The sequence below is a fragment of the Geotrypetes seraphini genome, chromosome 6 (genome assembly GCF_902459505.1).
Source record: "Geotrypetes seraphini chromosome 6, aGeoSer1.1, whole genome shotgun sequence".
NCBI lineage: Eukaryota > Metazoa > Chordata > Amphibia > Gymnophiona > Dermophiidae > Geotrypetes > Geotrypetes seraphini.
Window position 1 is genome coordinate 239,227,363 of NC_047089.1, and position 18,433 is coordinate 239,245,795.

Consider the following 18,433-nt stretch of genomic DNA (forward strand, 5'->3'; position numbering starts at 1 on the left):
GAATCACTAGTTAATTTATCTACAAATCTTAATGTTTTCCAAGTATCCATTAATACTCTATTGTCTTTACGTATTCTAGGCACTTTTATACCAAGCAGAAGATCAAGCCTAAGTGGAAAAATAAGTGATCTCTCCACCCTTAACCACTCTGGTAATTGTTCCAAAAGCTCTGGGAGGACCCAATACATACCTTGGCGCATGATATAGGCCTGATGATACCTATAAAAATTGGGAAAATTTACCCCACCCTCCTCAATTGGTCTTTGCAAAGACACTAGAGCCACTCTTGCAATTTTACCCAGCCAAATAAATTTAACCAGAATACTATTTAATTTTTTATAAAAAGACCCCTGAAAAAACACTGGTATCATTCCCAATTGATAGCAAACTACAGGCAAAATCATCATTTTAACAGTTTGAACTCTTCCCCACCATGACAAATGTAAAGGATTCCATTTCTCACATAACTCTGTTACTTTTTGTAATAAAAATTTTTCGTTTATTCTCATTGTCTCTTCAAGTGTTTTATTCAACCAAATACCTAAGTATTTTATACCATCCTCTTTCCAAATAAAAGGGAAAGAATCAAGTATACCTTTTGTACAATGCACATTTAAAGGTAAAATTTCTGATTTATTCCAATTTATTTTGTATCCTGAGAATTTTCCAAATGTATCTATTATCTCCAGTAGACATGGAATTGTTGTTTCCGGATTCCTCAAATGAAGCAATATATCATCTGCATAAGCGGATACTTTATATTCCACTCCAGCACATGGAATACCCTCTATGTCCTTTGCCTGTTGAATAGCTAACAACAAGGGTTCAAGAACTATATCAAAGAGCAAAGGAGATAATGGACAACCCTGTCTAACTCCCCTCTGCAATTTAAAAGCATCTGAAAAATTATTATTTATGTATAAACGAGCAGTTGGGGAGCTATACAGTGCTTGAATCATTTGTATAAATCCGGATCCAATACCAAACCATTCCATAGCTTGATACATGAAATTCCATTCTACACGATCAAAAGCCTTCTCAGCATCTAGTGATACTGAAAAAGCCTGATCATTAATTTGTCTTGTTAAATAATACATCTGAAATGCCAGTCTAGTATTATTTGAAGAGTGTCTTTGAGCAACAAATCCAGTTTGATTTATTCCTATTATATGCGGAAGAGCTTTAGCCAATCTTAATGCTAAAATCTTAGCTAATATTTTACCATCTACATTTATTAAAGATATAGGCCTGTAATTTGACACCAATGTTGGATCTTCATTTGGCTTTGGCAAAACAATAGTTAAAGATTCTGCCATAGTGCCTGATATACAACCTTTATTCAGTTGGTCCTGATATAGTTTTAATAAATATGGTAAAAGGGAAATTTGAAATTCTTTATAAAACTCCACTGTAAATCCATCTCCACCTGGAGCGGTCCCAACTCTAAGGGATTTCAATGCCATTTGTAACTCTTTTAATGATATAGGTTTATCTAAACTTCCTTTTATATGATCAGGAACCTTAGGTCCTTTAACTAAACTCAAAAAATCCAACCCATCTTTCTCTTTATCTAAATAAGACTCAGAAGAATACAGTGACTTATAATATTTTAAAAATTGTTTTAATATATTTCCAATTTGAGAATGAGAATGTCCTAATTCATCCTTAATTATGCTTATTTTCTCCTTTCTTTTCTTTGCTTTTAAATAATTTGCCAATAATCTTCCAGCCTTATTTGCACTACCATAATACATCGTTTGCTGAGCAAAAATATCTTTCCTTACTAATCCAGAGGAAATTTCATTATATTCACATTTTTTTTTTAACAATAATTGAAATGTCTCTTGTTCCCATTTATTAACCAATTTTAATTCCAAATTTTTAATTTCTTTTTCCAAATTTGCAAATTGCTTTCTTATCTGTTTCTTTTTATACGCAGAATATGATATAATTTGTCCTCTCATAGTTGCTTTGAAAGCATCCCATAATATTCCAATCGACATTTCCTCTAGGTCATTAAGTCTGAAATATTCATTCATTTTTATCTGAAATTCAGTGCAAAATTTAGAATCAGCAAGCAAAGTATTATCAAACCTCCATACAGGTTTGGAATTATCTTGATCTAATAAGTTAACTTCTATCCACACACCACCATGATCAGATATTACTATTGGTTCTATGTCAGCTTTTACAACTTGCTGTACAATCTGATCTGAAACAAATATATAATCAATTCTTGAAAACGATTGATGAACATGTGAACAAAATGTAAATTCCCGATCATTAAAATGAAGAATACGCCATATATCTTTCAAATTACATGCTTGTATCAAATTTTCTAATCCCATTGATTTCATAATTCTACTAGGCTTTTTATCCATTATTTGATCTATAACAGCATTGAAATCCCCAGCCACCACTAAATTAGTAGTAGCCAGTGGTAAAACTAATTGTTGTAGAGATTTAAAGAATTCACTTTGATTCGAATTAGGTGCATATATATTTAGTAACGCCATTGTATTACTGCCCATGCTCATGTCAACAAGTACCCACCTTCCTTGAGGATCTGCCTTTACCATATTAAATGTTGCTGAACATTTTTTATTAATCAATATTGCTACTCCTGCCTTCTTTTTTACCGCTGGTGCAAATAAACATTGTTTTATCCACTTATCTGTCAGCTTCATAGACTCTGTTCCAGACAAATGTGTCTCTTGCAAGAAACATATATCTATATTTTGTTGTTTAATATATTCCAATACCTTTTTCCTTTTTATAGGGTGATTAAGGCCATTTACATTCAAAGAAAAAATTTTAAAACCCATTTTACAAATAAAATATAAAATACATATATAATCCACTCAAACATAAAATATACATTTTTTCTTTTTCCTTAAACCAATATATGAGTCTCCCTCCCTCCCCTCTTTCCCCATCCCCCCTATTCCCATCCCCCACCCTCCCCTCCCCTAACACAAATGCAAACTTCGAAACGCACATATTACTGAGCAAAAATAAACTCCCCACAGGCAATAACATACTCATTTTTCTTTCTCTAATCTTTCAAACAACCAACACTAAATTATCCTGCAGTCAATCCATTCTTCAATACCCTAAATACCTATATTTACTATAATTCTTTATTATATACTTCCCCTCTCATTCAAATTTCCAAACATTCTTCCATCCTATACCTCTAATATATTTATAAAAGTATATACCCAATATTTCGGAAACCATTTCTTACAATATATACCCCCCCAAGATTAATATTATTATTTTATTATTTTTTTTTTTTTTTTAACCTAAGTTTCTCACAACTTCAATGGAACATACATCACTCCATCCTATAATATTCATTTTTTTTTTTTTTTTTTAACCTTACATCAAAAGAAGGATCAAACATTTCAACCAAGCAGACCTCATATTTTTTAAAACTCTCATTAATTTTCATTGCATCTTCAATCTATTACAGTCTATTCTCCATTCTGCACAACTGTAACACTTGTACATCTTCATCCTGCTGTTTCAGTCTCTTATTCCATCTTCTTGCAGATTGCTATTTCATCTTTCTCCAATAAAGTATTTTTGCAACATCATCCTTATATCTCAGTCAATTTCAGATGCAAATTGTAAATCTAAATAATGCTCAAGTCATTTCCATCAGTCCATCTTCACATCTTCTTCTCTTTACATCAATAGTCTTTTGTATTTTTCATCTTATTATATTCTAAGTTCCCACATTTCTCCAATGCAGCATTTATGTGTCCTCATATTATCTCAGTCACGCTCAAATGCAAATTATAAATTCACATTAAGAAACCATCCAAATCTTATAATTGTTCCTCATATTTTCTTCACTTCCTATATGCTCCATCCCTCTTCTTACCTTGTCAAAATCTTCTTTTCTTCTTTTCTTATTGTCTCTTTCAAATTTTTCATTTCTTTTCTTTAAATCTTGTTTGAAATGTTGATCCCCCTTAAACCTAACTGCAACAATTTTCTAGAAAATATTTTCTCCTTTTCTATTTTTTTTCCACTTTTTCCTTCTTTATAAAATATCTTTCAATTTTCACTCAAAAATATAAACCAAAAATAATCTAAGTATATTATTTATTACATTTTCTAAATAATTTCATGAAACCATAGGCAAATTATATTGATCTAGAAATTCCTGTAATTTGCCTGCTTCTTCAAAATTATAAGTTTTATTCTCATAAGTTACCCTCATAATAGCAGGGTATATCAATCCATATCTTGCTCCCATTGCTCTCAGTTTAGGTCTTAAATCCAAAAGCTGTTTTCTTTTGTAGGCTGTAGCTTTTGCAAAGTCAGGTACTATAAAGATCTTAGAATCCTGGCATTTAAGATCCTTGTTTGTTTTAGCCAGCTTTATAATCTCTACCACCTGCTGATGTCTTAGCAGCTTAAAGATTATTGGACGGGGACCCTTCTGACTATTTGATCTTTTCATCGGTATCCGATGTGCTCTTTCTATCTCCAAAGGAAAAGAACTTTTAAATGGCAAGATCTTTGGGATAAAATTAGTCACAAATTGAATAGGATCATTCTGCTCAATCCCCTCAGGTATCCCAATCAGACGCAAATTATTCCTTCTTTCACGATTTGATAAGTCTTCAAAATCCTTTTTCAACGCCTCTATTTCTCTGTGATCTTTTTTACACACCAGCATCTCTGCCTCAGATTTCTCAGCATGCTTTTCTAACTGCTCAATTTTGAAGTCAACTGCCTGCATTCTATTTGTCAGACTCTCTATTTCCTTCTTCACATCTTTTATATTTTTAGCGTTATCACTTACTATTTCTTTAATTTTCTGAAGTTCATTCATCAAATCACTGTTATCAATTTCTTCCTGAGGCAAAGGGACCGCTGTCGGGGATACCGAATCAATTTTTGTTCTTTTTTTACTTCCTGCTCCTGAATTCACTGGATTACTTTTACTAGTTTTACCCGAAGCCATTTCTTACTTCAATTCTCTCTTTTCCTTCACTTTTCTTTAATTTTAACTGCCAAAATCTTAATAAAATTTGCCTGTCACAACAGAGCTAATCCTCTACCCAGCCATCTTCGTGCGCTGCAAAGTTCTAGAATCTGTTCTATTAGTTCTATGTGGAGCTTCTAGTTTTAAGATGTTTATAAAACTCATTCCAATGTATTTTCAAGGTTTTTCAAATCAGGGGCAGCAGAATATCTTTTGAGTTGGAGGGGCTAAACAAATCAATCACTGCTCTCATTTCCAGGCATTCCCGTTGATGATGCTGTGTTGTGCAAAATACTGGGTCAAATCATGGCCCCAGTGGCCCATTCCATTATGCTGCCTATAGTCAGTCAGAGAAGTTTGTATAGCCCAACACAAAGTGCATGTGTAAAGCAGTGATAGCTAGGATCCTGCTTAAACAGCAGTCAAATGTCTCCACCTGGTGGAAAGATAGCGTTCCATCTTCTCTGGTCTATCCCTGCATAATACTGGATTTTTTTGATTACCAGTGTAAGATACCCAAAGCCTCTTTCTCCTATTTATGAAGCTTATTTTTAGCATTAACTATGTAGTGAACAACTCTATATTGTCATGTTTGTTTGTCCAAATTAGATTGTAAGCTCTTCTAAGCAGGGACCGTCTATAAATATAAAAATGTACAGCACTGCGTACACCTTTCAGCGCTATATAAGTGATAAGTAGTAGTAGTTAGTCTGTCTGCTTGTAATGTAAGGAAAGAGGGATGTCAAAATTTTACATTTTCATACATTCAGTTATGATGCTTACCCTCTCAAAGCAGAATACATTCTCAAAATCTATTGCCAAAGCCATTTTTAACAGATCAGGACCTATAATGCCTCAACTTCACTGTTAACATGAAAAGCATTTACATCACATGCTGTGGGACTTTCTGGCCCTCAGTGGAGGTCAGGGGCCCCCCATGGCCAATGTGATTTTTCAGGATTCCTGAAATGAGTACATACGAGATATCTGCAAGCAGTGTCTCCATTGTATACAAAGGGGCTCCTCTGTATTCATTCCAGATACCCTGAAAATCTAGATTGGCCAAAATCAAGAGTGAAGGTCGCCGCTGTAGTCAACCAGGAGTCATGAAATTTCTTTTCTACTTGACTTTTTATTTATTTATTCATTTATTTAGCCCGTCCTCTCAAAGGAGACCAGAACAGGTTACAAGAGTACATGCATAGTAAGGTTAGGACATACTTAGGTGAGAAATACAGATTCTACAGCATTTACAGTAAAGACAAAGGGGTTTGATTAGAGTATAGACATAACATGCAGACATAAAATACTGACTTAGTGGGCATAGGGTGGATTTAATTTCAGCACATTCAGTGTAGATATCACTTGGAGGTAAGATACCTTTCTTAGTAAATGGGTGCATGTTTGTGGTCGGAGAATGTAATAGTAATTCAGGTTATATCTGCGGTGGCATACGAGTATTTGTGAGATTCCGTTTGGAGTTTTAGGTCATGTCTTTGAGATCCATCCATCAGGGTGTAGACTTGGGAGCCTAATTTGAACTTGTGACCTGGAGATAAAAATTATTTTCTTCTCTCTCCAGGAAATAAACAGCGATAGCCATTTACAGTAAAATTCAATGAAAACCAAATTTAATACTGGTTAAACAAGAGTCCTAATAAAATGTTCAGATCGCAAGGCCTCTTCCCTCCAGGATAATTTTACATCAACTTATACACACATTAATAAGGGCCACAAAAAGTTATCATGTCCTTCTTAAATAATATGAAAGAACACATGACTGCTGTATTCAATGCTGCATCTGTTACTGAGTCACCAGAGTGGCCTTGTTGTTAGAGCACTGCAGCTCCTTCTGTCTCTGGGCAAGTCACTTAACACTTCACTGCTCCAGGTACAAAATAAGTATTTGTTTAAAAGATATGTAAACTACTTTGCAACAACACGAAAAAGCAGTATATCAAATACCATTCCCTTTACATGCAAACACCACAGAGCCCTGTGCATGTACAGCTGAACAAGGACAACAGAAAGAATAAGAATCAAATATGTAAGACTTAAAAGATCTGGTTTGGCTGCTAGGACCATATTAGCAGACGAGGTGCTTCATTACACTAATAGCTAATGGTGTTAAGAATAAAGGATACCCAAATATATAAGGGATATATAATTTATCCAGATTCTCCTTGTACCAGTTTAACAAACACCAGTTAACAAACACTTATAACTAAGTTGCCATATATAAAATCATGCTTAGCGGCCGTACGCATTGTTAACATTTAGGCCTAGAAAACCTGCGCCTAAGTAGTGCATGGATCAGGCATATTCTATAACAGTGTACATAACTTTTAGGAATGCCCTTAATCAGTCCATGCTCCTTCCGTAGCTATGTCCCCTTTTGTAATTCGGGCACTAGAACCAATATGCAACACTTTATAGAATGTGCCAAGTTCTGCATGTTGTTTCTAATTAGCATCAATTATAAGGTGCTAATTGCCAATTATCGGCGCCAATTGGCTTGTTAAACCATTAAATTGCAAGCACAAATCGGCTGTGCACACAACTTATGGCGCTATATCCAGAATTTGGAGGTAAATGTGTGCTTGTGAATTCCGCCTATACTCCACCCCTGCACACTGCAAAGTAAACACATATGCACATATTTTTATGGTGATCACAATTTTATAACCAGGTCCCATACACTCAAAAATTGACTTCACAAAATTATCCCCTTAGAACAGGGGTCTCAAAGTCCCTCCTTGAGGGCCGCAATCCAGTCGGGTTTTCAGGATTTCTCCAATGGATATGCATGAGATCTATGTGCATGCACTGCTTTCAATGCATATTCATTGGGGAAATCCTGAAAACCGACTAGATTGCGGCCCTCAAGGAGGGACTTTGAGATCCCTGCCTTAGAAGCATAACAGAGCAACCAAACCTGCAGCCTTGCAGTAAAATATTAGGTGCATAAACAAACAGATCTGTTCCTCTGCCTTAAGATACAATGATGATTATTCCTGCATCATGTTTATTAATAAGCATTCATTTAAAAGGACTTTGATGTTCAGTTTCATGCAGAGACAATTTATGACATTGTTTCTGTTTAACAAATGCTGCTTTCTATGCTAGTGATTACAGCTGCAACTTTCATCTCTCCAGATCTCTAAGTGTTATAACAAGAGAATATTTTAAGATATGCAGTCACCAGTCCCATGCCTTACCAAGTCTCATGGCCAATTATACCAGAGATGTTTCTGCAGTAACTCTCTCCATTCTAGCAATGTATTTTAAATGGCATTTTCCTTCAGAAAGAATTTCCAACATGCTTCACAATCTGGTGCTTCAGAACCATGCCTGTAGCCACTAGTAGGATGCAAGATATAATTGTACTATAGGAAAGATGTCAAAGGGGTAAAATCTATAACTGGACACCGCCAACATAGGCACTCTGCGGCCGCATGAAAGTAGTTTATTCTATAACAGAACCACCTAGATGCCTAAATTCTATTATAGAATACTAAGAGTAACCTGTGATTGGTGTGCCTAACATCTAAGTCACCAAAAAACAGTGGTTCACTTATCCCCTGTTTTATCTTAAAACCCTTATTAGTGTACTGTATATATTTTTAACTTTTATTCAGGATCCTCAGCGGCACCACTTAGAGCTCAAATATCCTCATTGCTCTAAGATTTGTGTGTCAACTCGTCATCTAAGTCAGCCATTCTCAATCCAGTCCTCAGGGCACACCTAGTCCCCTTTGGGTTGTCAGAATATGCACTCACGAGAGATTTGCATGCACTGCTTCAACTGCACGCAAATCTAACTCATGCATATTCACTGTGGATATCCTGAAAACCCGATGGAACCAGTTGTGCCCCAAGGATGGGATTGGGAATGGCTGATCCAAGTGTCTGCACTTAGCCAGTCGTAAAGATGGTGTTAAGTGAAGGCACCAAAATGGAGCAGGCACGTACGTAATGAACGCAATATTTCTTTGCCCTACCCATGCTCTACCTCCCTTGCAAATACTCACTCTGTAAAAGTTAAGCGAATATTTGCAGCCTAGGGCTTGGGTGGATTATTGGCACTTGCAATGTTGTGTGTCAGTATTCTAAACCAGTGTTTTTCAACCGCTGTTCCGCGGCACACTAGTGTGCCGCGAGATGTTGCCTGGTGTGCCGTACGGTCAGGGCCGCCATCAGGGCAGTACCACCAGTCTAGGGAGAGGGGCGGTCCGCCCCACGTGGATAGGAGAGAGCTGGACGGGGGACCCGCGGAGTTCAATACATCTCGAGCCGCGAGGCTCGTCTTCTGTTCCTGCCTGCCCTGCAGCTAACATATAGCCGATCTCAAGCGTTCCCCGATGTCAGCGCTGACGTCGGAGGGAGGGCTTAAGCAAAGCCTGCCCTCCGACGTCAGCGCTGACGTCAGAGAATACTTCCGGTCGGCTATATGTGCGCGGCAGGGCAGGCAGGAAGCAGAAGACAAGCCTCGCGGCTTGAGCTTCGTTTTGCTGAGAAAGTTGCAAAGATGGGCTGGGAGGCAAACACGGAACACAAAAGGGGGGAGGGAGTGCGTTTTGGACACAAGGCATGAACTTGGGAGAGAGGAAGAGAGGGAAAGAGATGCTGAGGTGGGGGAGGGAATGCGTTTTTGGACACAGAAGAAATGGACTTGGGAGAGAGGAAGGGAGGGAAAGAGATGCTGAGGTGGGGGAGGGAATGCGTTTTTGGACACAGAAGAAATGGACTTGGGAGAGAGGAAGGGAGGGAAAGAGATGCTGAGGTGGGGGAGGGAATGCGTTTTTGGACACAGAAGAAATGGACTTGGGAGAGAGGAAGGGAGGGAAAGAGATGCTGAGGTGGGGGAGGGAATGCGTTTTTGGACACAGAAGAAATGGACTTGGGAGAGAGGAAGGGAGGGAAAGAGATGCTGAGGTGGGGGAGGGAATGGGTTTTTGGACACAGAAGGCATGGACTTGGGAGAGAGGAAGGGAGGGAAAGAGATGCTGAGGTGGGGGAGGGAATGCGTTTTTGGACACAGAAGAAATGGACTTGGGAGAGAGGAAGGGAGGGAAAGAGATGCTGAGGTGGGGGAGGGAATGCGTTTTTGGACACAGAAGGCATGGACTTTGGAGAGAGGAAGGGAGGGAAAGAGATGGTTGTGTACACGGGGAATAGAAGAAAGGAGAATTTTTGGTCATAGGGAGGGAGTGAGGTACAGATAGTGGCATACCAGGGTGGGGGGGGGCGGTCTGCCCCACCCCGGGTTTACATCCCAAGGGGGTGCACAGCTGGCCACCCTCCAGTGTTGTCCCTAGGCCGGCAAACTGCGGCTCTTTAGCCACTTGAGTGCCACCGCTGCCATCGGGAACAGGCCGGCGCCAAGTTCTCCCTGCTTTTCCCTGTGGGGCCGGCCAACTCTCGCCACTCGCGTCAATTCTGACGTCGGAGAGGACGTTCTGGGCCAGCCAATCGCTGCCTGGCTGGCCTAGAACGTCCTCTCCGACGTTAGAATTGATGACGGGTGGCGAGAGTTGGTCGGCCCTGCGGGGAAGAGAAGCAGGGAGAACTCGGTGCCGGCCTGTTCCCGATGGCGGCAGTGGCAGCCTATTCCCCAGTGGCGGTGGCAGCATTATAAAATACTTTCTTTGTGTTTATTTGATTCCTATATATTTATATATAGTCAATATAGGCACAGTTAAATTTTTTAACTTTTTCTAATGGTGGTGTGCCTCGTGATTTTTTTCATGAAACAAGTGTGCCTTTGCCCAAAAAAGGTTGAAAAACACTGTTCTAATGCTTATGTTTATTAAAATCTGCGTTAAATGTGAGTGCTCGATTTACAGAATTGACCTTCAAGATGGTAATATAAGGAGGCACCTGCTTTTCTTTATAAAAATACAAGCATACAGCATATAGCAAAACCAGCACTTACCCTGCTTGCACTTTTGTTATTTAATGCATTTACTGTTGCGATTGTCTTTTGCCTATGTTAGACTTATTTTTGCTGTACATATCCTTGGGTGAATTTCTTCAAAAAGGCAGTAAATAAATCCTATTAACTGCTAAAATTTACACTAGCCCTAGAGCTGATATAAACATCAATGAAAAGATTTCAGAAGAATGCACATGACTTATAGGATTTTATGACATAAGAACATAAGAATTGCCGCTGCTGGGTCAGACCAGTGGTCCATCGTGCCCAGCAGTCCGCTCACGCGGCGGCCCCTAGGTCAAAGACCTGTGCCCTAACCGAGACCAGCCCTATCTGCATTCGTTCTGGTTCAGCAGAACTTGTCCAACCTTGTATTGAATCCCTGGAGTACCGACCCACTTGTACACTCTGCCCATACTCAATCTAAACACTCTAGAACAATGGTCTCAAACTCAAATCCTTTGCAGGGCCACATTTTGAATTTGGAGGTACTTGGAAGGCCTCAGAAAAAAATAGTTAATGTCTTATTATAGAAATGACAGTTTTGCATGAGCTGAAACTCTTTATAGTTTATAAATCTTTCCTTTCGGCTAAGTCTTAATAATAATATTGTAATTTATAGCTAAAGAGACATATGATCAAGAAACTGTTTTATTTTACTTTTGCGATTATGATAAACATACCGAGGGCCTCAAAATTGTACCTGGTGGGCCGCATGTGGCCCCCGGGCAGCGAGTTTGAGACCACTGGTACAGAACAACCGGTGAATTCTGGGCTAGACTTGGTTAAAAGGTTCGTTGTTGTTACAGTGCTTCCTGAGGTGAGAGAATGAGCACACCGTACCTGAGTGTAATATTTCCCATCACGCTTCAGAACTTTCATCGAAAGGTCAAGAATCAGTCGTAGGAACTCCCAAGTAGAATCTGGAATTGAAGCATAAATTAACATATATTTTCTGCATTAGACAATCAGAACCCACAAGCATCTACTGGTTAAGAATATATTAGAGTCTACATTTCTTACATATGCCAACTTGCAGTACAACTGTAGCCCTTGCTAGTAACACTCTTATAATTATTGGAATGACATATTCCAATAACTCTTTCCATAAAGGGCGAAGGGAGATCTTGCCTCACAAATCTGATTGACTTCTTTGAAGGTGTGAATAAACATGTGGATAAAGGTGAGCCAGTTGATATAGTAAATCTAAATTTTCAGAAAGCTTTTGATAAAGTTCCTCACAAGAGGCTCCTGAGAAAATCAAAGAGTCATGGGATAAGTGGCAAAGCTCAGTTGTGGATAAGGAATTGTTATCAGATAGAAAACAGTGGGTAGGGTTAAATGGTCATTTTTCTCAATGGAGGAGAGCAAATAGTGGAGTGCCGCAGGGGTCTGTACTGGGACCAATGCTATTTAACTTATTTATAAATGATCTGGAAATTGGGAGTACGAGTGAGGTGATTATATTTGCAGATGACACTAAACTGTTCAAAGTTGTTAAAACGCATGCGGATTGTGAAAAATTGCAATTGGACCTTATGAAATGGGAAGACTGGGCGTCCAAGTGGCAGATGAAATTTAATGTGGACAAATGCAAAGTGATGCACATTGGGAAGAATAACCTGAATCACAGTTACCGGATGCTAGGGTTCACCTTGGGGGTTAGTGCCCAAGAAAAGGGATCTGACTATCATTGTAGACAATACGATGAAACCTTCCGCCCAATGTGTAGCAGCAGCCAAAAAAGAAAAAGGATGCTGGGAATTATTTAAAAAGGGATGGTTAACAAGACTAAGAATGTCATATTGCCCCTGTATCGCTCCATGGTGCAACCTCATTTAGAGTACTCCGTTCAATTCTGGTCTCCTTATATCAAGAAAGATATATTGGTGCTAGAAAATGTTCAAAGAAGAGCAACCAAGAGGGTAAAGGAGATGGAACTCCTCTCTTATGAGGAAAAACTAAAACAGTTAGGGCTCTTCAGCTTGGAAAAGAGATGGCTGAGGGGAGATACGATTGAAGTCTACAAAATCGTGAGTGGAGTAGAACGGTACAAGTGGATCGATTTTTTGCTCCATTAAAAATTACAAAGACTAGGGGACCCTCAATGAAGTTACACGGAAATACTTTTAAAAACAAAATGGAGGAAATTTTTTTTTCACTCAGAGAATAGTTAAGCTCTGGAACGCGTTGCCAGAGGATGTGGTAAGAGCGGATAGCATAGCTGGTTTTAAGAAAGATTTGGACAAGTTCCTGGAGGAAAAGTCCATAGTCTGTTATTAAGAAAGACATGGGGGAAGCCACTGCTTGACCTGAATTGGTAGCATGGAATACTGCTACATCTTGAGTTTTGGCCAGGTACTAGTGACCTAGATTGGCCACCATGAGAACGGGCTACTGGGCTTGATGGACCATCGGTCTGACCCAGTAAGGCTATTCTTATGTTCTTAGGAATCATGGCTTCCCCTATCTTGGACTATACTCTTGTCAAAGAATAATGTAGTCTGGAATTTTCTTTTGATGGCTGACCAATCAGCTGTATTTGCTTCTCACCTTCCATTTTTCATTTTGATCCTTCCCCCTTTCCCACCTTATTTATTTCCTCAGAAATTGGTTTGGAACATATTTGATTCTTTAACTTTTATTACTATATTGCCTCTATTTCTTACTATGGATGTATTTTCTGTAAATCAGGTTTAAAACTTAATATCAAAAACTTTTCTTTTTTTAAAAAAAGGGTAATGGAATTAAGGAACCACCTCCCAATGGAGGAATTCTTGGTGGCATGAGGAAAGTACAGAAAATTCTTGCTGGGTCCAGGCAGGGGTAGGAGGTAAGAGATTAGGTTTCCTGTAGTACTATGGCAGAAAAGAAAAAAATAATTAAAGATTAGACCAGATGAGACAAAGTGTTTCCATCTGAAACACAGCTAAGGTTGATGTATAAAATGGTGCTTAGATGGTGACTGTGGCTGTGAAAAACTAAGACTTTCACAGTCTGTGTCTCATATATGGCAATTTGGTTTAGGATGTGCTGGAGAAGGCTCTAACAAGCTCCAGTAATTTTGGAACTCAAGGACAGTGTCTGGCAGACTTTTACGATCTATGTCCTGATATCATAAGATAAATGGAGAGGGCTTTGTGGCAACTCCAGTAGTTGGTACCTAAGGACAGTACCAGGCGGACTTCTATGGTCTACGTCCCAGAAATTTCAAAGACGATTTAATCATGAATTAATAATTCATGGTGAAGTGAAGCCAATGCCAGATGAACTTCTACAGTCTGTGTCCCGTATTTGGCAAGGCAGATTAGGATGGGCTGGGGTAGGTTTTGCGGCACCTCGGTAGCTAAAAAGTAAGGCCAATGAAGAGAAGACTTTTTATAGCCTGAGCCCTGAACATAGCAAAGATGGATCAGGAGCAAATATGCGTATTTTATACCACATTCATATCATCTGAGTGCAAGTCTTGCATATCTTGGGGGGTAGGAGAAGACATCTTATAGTGGAACTTAGCAAGTAAAATGCAATATACTGGATTGTTGGTTCAACATTGTCTTGACAATGAATGTGACTGTTGGGCAGACTGGATGGACCATGCATGTCTTTATCTGCCGTCATCTACTATGTTACTGGCATCTTTTAAAAATAAGATATTACAGAACAGAGTAAGTACTATTGCATCAAAAGAAGAGACCACCACAAATGGATCTTTTCAGTTCCAATAGGCATCTGAGTGAATAAGCCAAACTTTTACATCTTAAAATTCAACAGGATGAGAGTAAAGCAGTGCAGCGGCATGCCAGCGCTCCCAGCACAGCAGCCTTGCGTGCATTGAAATGTCAAATATCAAAACGCGTAATAGCTCACCTTCTTCTGGGGATGTGGAGATGGGAACAGCCGTCAGATCATTAATTACATAATCAAATGTCTGTCCGTCTTTAGCATACCTCTTCAATACTGGGATACAGTCCTCTACTAAAACCTAAAACATAGAAACCATTTTAAGGATTGGAAACATAATATTAAGTCTAGAAATGAAAAGCACAGAATTACAGCAACACTCAGTTCACATCAGAGCTGGACCCTTAGAACATCTATTATTGTCAAAAAATAATAATCAGGTGATGAGAGCCTGTAGGAAGCACCCCATAAGAATCGGTCACAGAGACCTGCACTCATTCCATGGAGAAGGGATTTAAAAAGTCATCAAGGAGTGAGTGTGTGTGTGTTGTGCTGGGGGGGGGGGGGGCACCGGTCTCCATTTATCAGTACTGGCTTCAATTCTCATTCCAGAAATATAAAAGACCTATTAGAACATAAGAATAGCCTTACTGGGTCAGATCAATGGTCCATCAAGCCCAGTAGCCTGTCCTCACGGTGGTCAATCCAGGTCACTAGTACCTGCCCAAAACCCAAGGAGTAGCAACATTCCATTCAGAATCCTAAATTAGCAAGATTCCGGAATCCCAGAGAGCAAGATTCTAGAACTCCAAAGAGTAGCAACATTCCATGCTACCGATCCAGGGCAAGCAGTGGCTTTCTCAATAACAGACTATGGACTTTTCCTCCAGGAAATTGTCCAAACCTCTCTTAAAACCAGCTATGCTATCCACCCTTACCACAACCTCTGGCAATGCGTTCCAGAGCTTAACTATTCTCTGAGTGAATTTTTGCAAGATAAAGTGGTATATCAAGTATCCAAAAACACTCATATTCCTAGGATGATCAGCTTAAAATCTGTTTTATTCCTTGAGGTCTTGTCAGGTACTTGTGACCTGCATTGGCCACTGTTGGAAACGGGATTCATGGGCTTGATGGTCCTGCGGTCTGCACCAGTATGGTAATTCTTAAGTTCGCCATGTATAGGACAATCAAGCCATTGTTTGTTTGTTTTTTTAAATCATGTTTATTGAGGTCAACCAGAGTAACACAGAATATACAAAGAATACAAATGCAAACAAACAAAAGCCATTGTGACATCACTGATGAATTTGACTCTTAGGCATTAGCCGAATGAGGCTTTATGACATCAAAATCTCAGCTCTGGACTGTTGCTACTCCTTGGGTTTCTGCCAGGTACTTGTGACCTGTGCTAACCCACTGTTGGAAATAGGACGCTGAGCTTGATGGACCTTTGGATTGTCCCAGTATGACAACTCTTATGTTCTTAAGAATGACAGTCTATATATTTTGGTAATATCCTACAGATCAGGGGTTCTCAACACAGTCTGCTTCTCAAGATATCCACATCCTTTGTCAACATGTTCCAGAGCTTAACTATTTGCTGAGCAAAAAAATATTTCCTCACATTTGTTTTAATGTATTTCCATGTAATTTCATTGAGTATCCCCTGGTCTTTCTAGTTTTCAAAAGAGTGAAAAAATGTATTCAGTTTTACCCATTCTATATCACTCAGAATTTTCTAGACCTTAATCATGTGCCCCCTCTAGTATCTCTTCTCCAAGCTGAAGAGCCCCCAGACTCTTTAGCCTTTCCTATGAGTTCTGTCCCCTTTATCATGCCCAATAATGGATAAGAAAGTGTTTTCTGGTGGCCTGGAGGACAGGGCAACATGAAACCAGGGATTAAACTAAAAGGGCAAAAAGGAGGAACAGAATCCAAATGGAAAAAAAATACATAACAACTCACGACTGTATACATTTTCTGGCTTCACTTTTTTTTCTCCTTACTCCTCACAACATCAAAGAAAAAATATATTTAATACTAGAATCAACATATTTTACCTGGTAACAGTTCCCCTGGAGGCTGTCTAAAACATCGCCACATGTCTTGCGCATGTATTTTTTACATCCATCAATCACCATTTGATCAATGTTGAAGCATGTTAAGGATTTTAAAATTTTTTTCAAAAAGCAAAAGGCAGGTTGCTAAAACAACAGTCAATATCTCCACAAACTGATATGAGAGTTAGGGAGTTAAAGAGATCCCAAGTCCTGACTAATATATAAAAATTAAGAGATAGTAAGTGCAAAGTCTGTGCACCAATTTGGTGGGGGCAGGTTCTCATACAATTACCATGCAGATTTTCCTACCGTGCATTAAGTGTACTCACAATTAGATAAGTTGCACTTACCACTCTAGTGCATCCAAGTTATTTATCATTTATATACCACTTATACTCTGAGAGCTTTTTCCCTATCTGTCCCAGCAGGCTCACAATCTAACAAGGGTTAAGTGATTTGCCTAGGGTCACAGGGGGTGAGCACTGGACTCGAACCCACAACCTCAGCTGCACCACTGACAACGTTTTAAGAACTATACACTAACTGCAATGCTCATACTTGCCCATTGCTCACCCAATTCCAGTCCCATAACAGGCTACAAGTTAGCACGTGACATGTCAGTAGGATAAAGGTCATTATGCTAATGCATTAACAGCACATGCTAATTGCTTGGTGCACTTTCAGAAACAGGTCACATTGTTCATTTTGTTTCTTTTTTTGCCATAAAAGCCTTGCTTTCAAAATAGTTCACAGAGATCCGTTGGGAGTGGCCCTGCAGCTCTTCTTCCACCAGCTTCCGAGATCTCATGATGATTATCACTCTTCACAGCTATTTTGCTTTTTTTTTCATTTCTATTTGAGTTTATAATACTATTTTTCTCTTCTTTTTACTTTCCTGAGGACTGGACTGACACTATTATTATTATTATTTCTTTTATTAATTTATTTGTGATGTTAATATGTAGTATGTTAATAAATGTTTAATATGGTGCTTTAGTTAGATTGTGATCCTGCCGGGACAGATAGGGAAGTTTTAAGCAGTACCTAATGACTACTACTATATTATCCATTCTGGGCTCCTATATTATCCATTCTGGGAGGAAGGGCTCTAAAAATTTTTTTTTTTTTTAAATTAAGCTGTAAGAAGAGGTTTCTGCAAGGCTGAACTCATCTCCCAGAGCAAACAGTTTGGTACTGAACTCCCCGGGAGGAGCTTTAGAATGGACTCCCCAAGTTTCATTTAAATTTGATACATAGCACTCAGGGAGTCCATCTAGGTCAGAGGTTCTCAACCTTGTCCTTGAGGACCCCCAGGTCAGTCGGGTTTTCAGGATATCCCTAATGAATATGCATGGAGCAGATTTGCATGCCTGGAGCCAACATTATATGCAGATTTCTCTCAAGCATATTCATTAGGGCTATCCTGAAAACCCGACTGGCCTGGTGGTCCTTCAGATCAGGGTTGGGAACCACTGATCTAGGTGGTTTACATGTAAAATTATAGTTAAAAGTCTGAAAGAACTATAATGTCAACAGGACAGCCAAAGCAAATGGTAAGAGAGAGAAGAGGGAAAGAAAGGTCATAGGGACTGGAGAAAAAAGTTGGGGGGGGAGGAGGGAGAGAAGAGGGCACGTCAACTATGCATCGAGGTGTGTCAAAGATTCATGCCAATCCCAATGCTTGATGTTTGAGCAGGGGTGTGTGTGACACAGCCTCAGTCAATGCTATGATATAACCTCAGGCTGTACTAA

The 18,433-nt window shown here is 39.1% G+C and overlaps 1 protein-coding gene across 2 annotated transcripts in view; it reads right to left on the reverse strand.

Annotated features, from left to right (window-relative positions):
* Window positions 1-18,433, reverse strand: part of SMS (spermine synthase) — a 127,377-nt gene that overhangs the window by 24,555 nt on the left and 84,389 nt on the right. For both annotated transcript variants that reach the window (XM_033948760.1, XM_033948761.1), the window contains exons 7-9: window positions 16,682-16,771; window positions 14,805-14,919; window positions 11,781-11,860 (exon numbers count right to left, since the gene is read on the reverse strand). In XM_033948760.1, coding sequence (XP_033804651.1) covers window positions 11,781-11,860; window positions 14,805-14,919; window positions 16,682-16,771 — 285 coding nt within the window. The remainder of the gene's footprint in view (window positions 1-11,780; window positions 11,861-14,804; window positions 14,920-16,681; window positions 16,772-18,433) is intronic.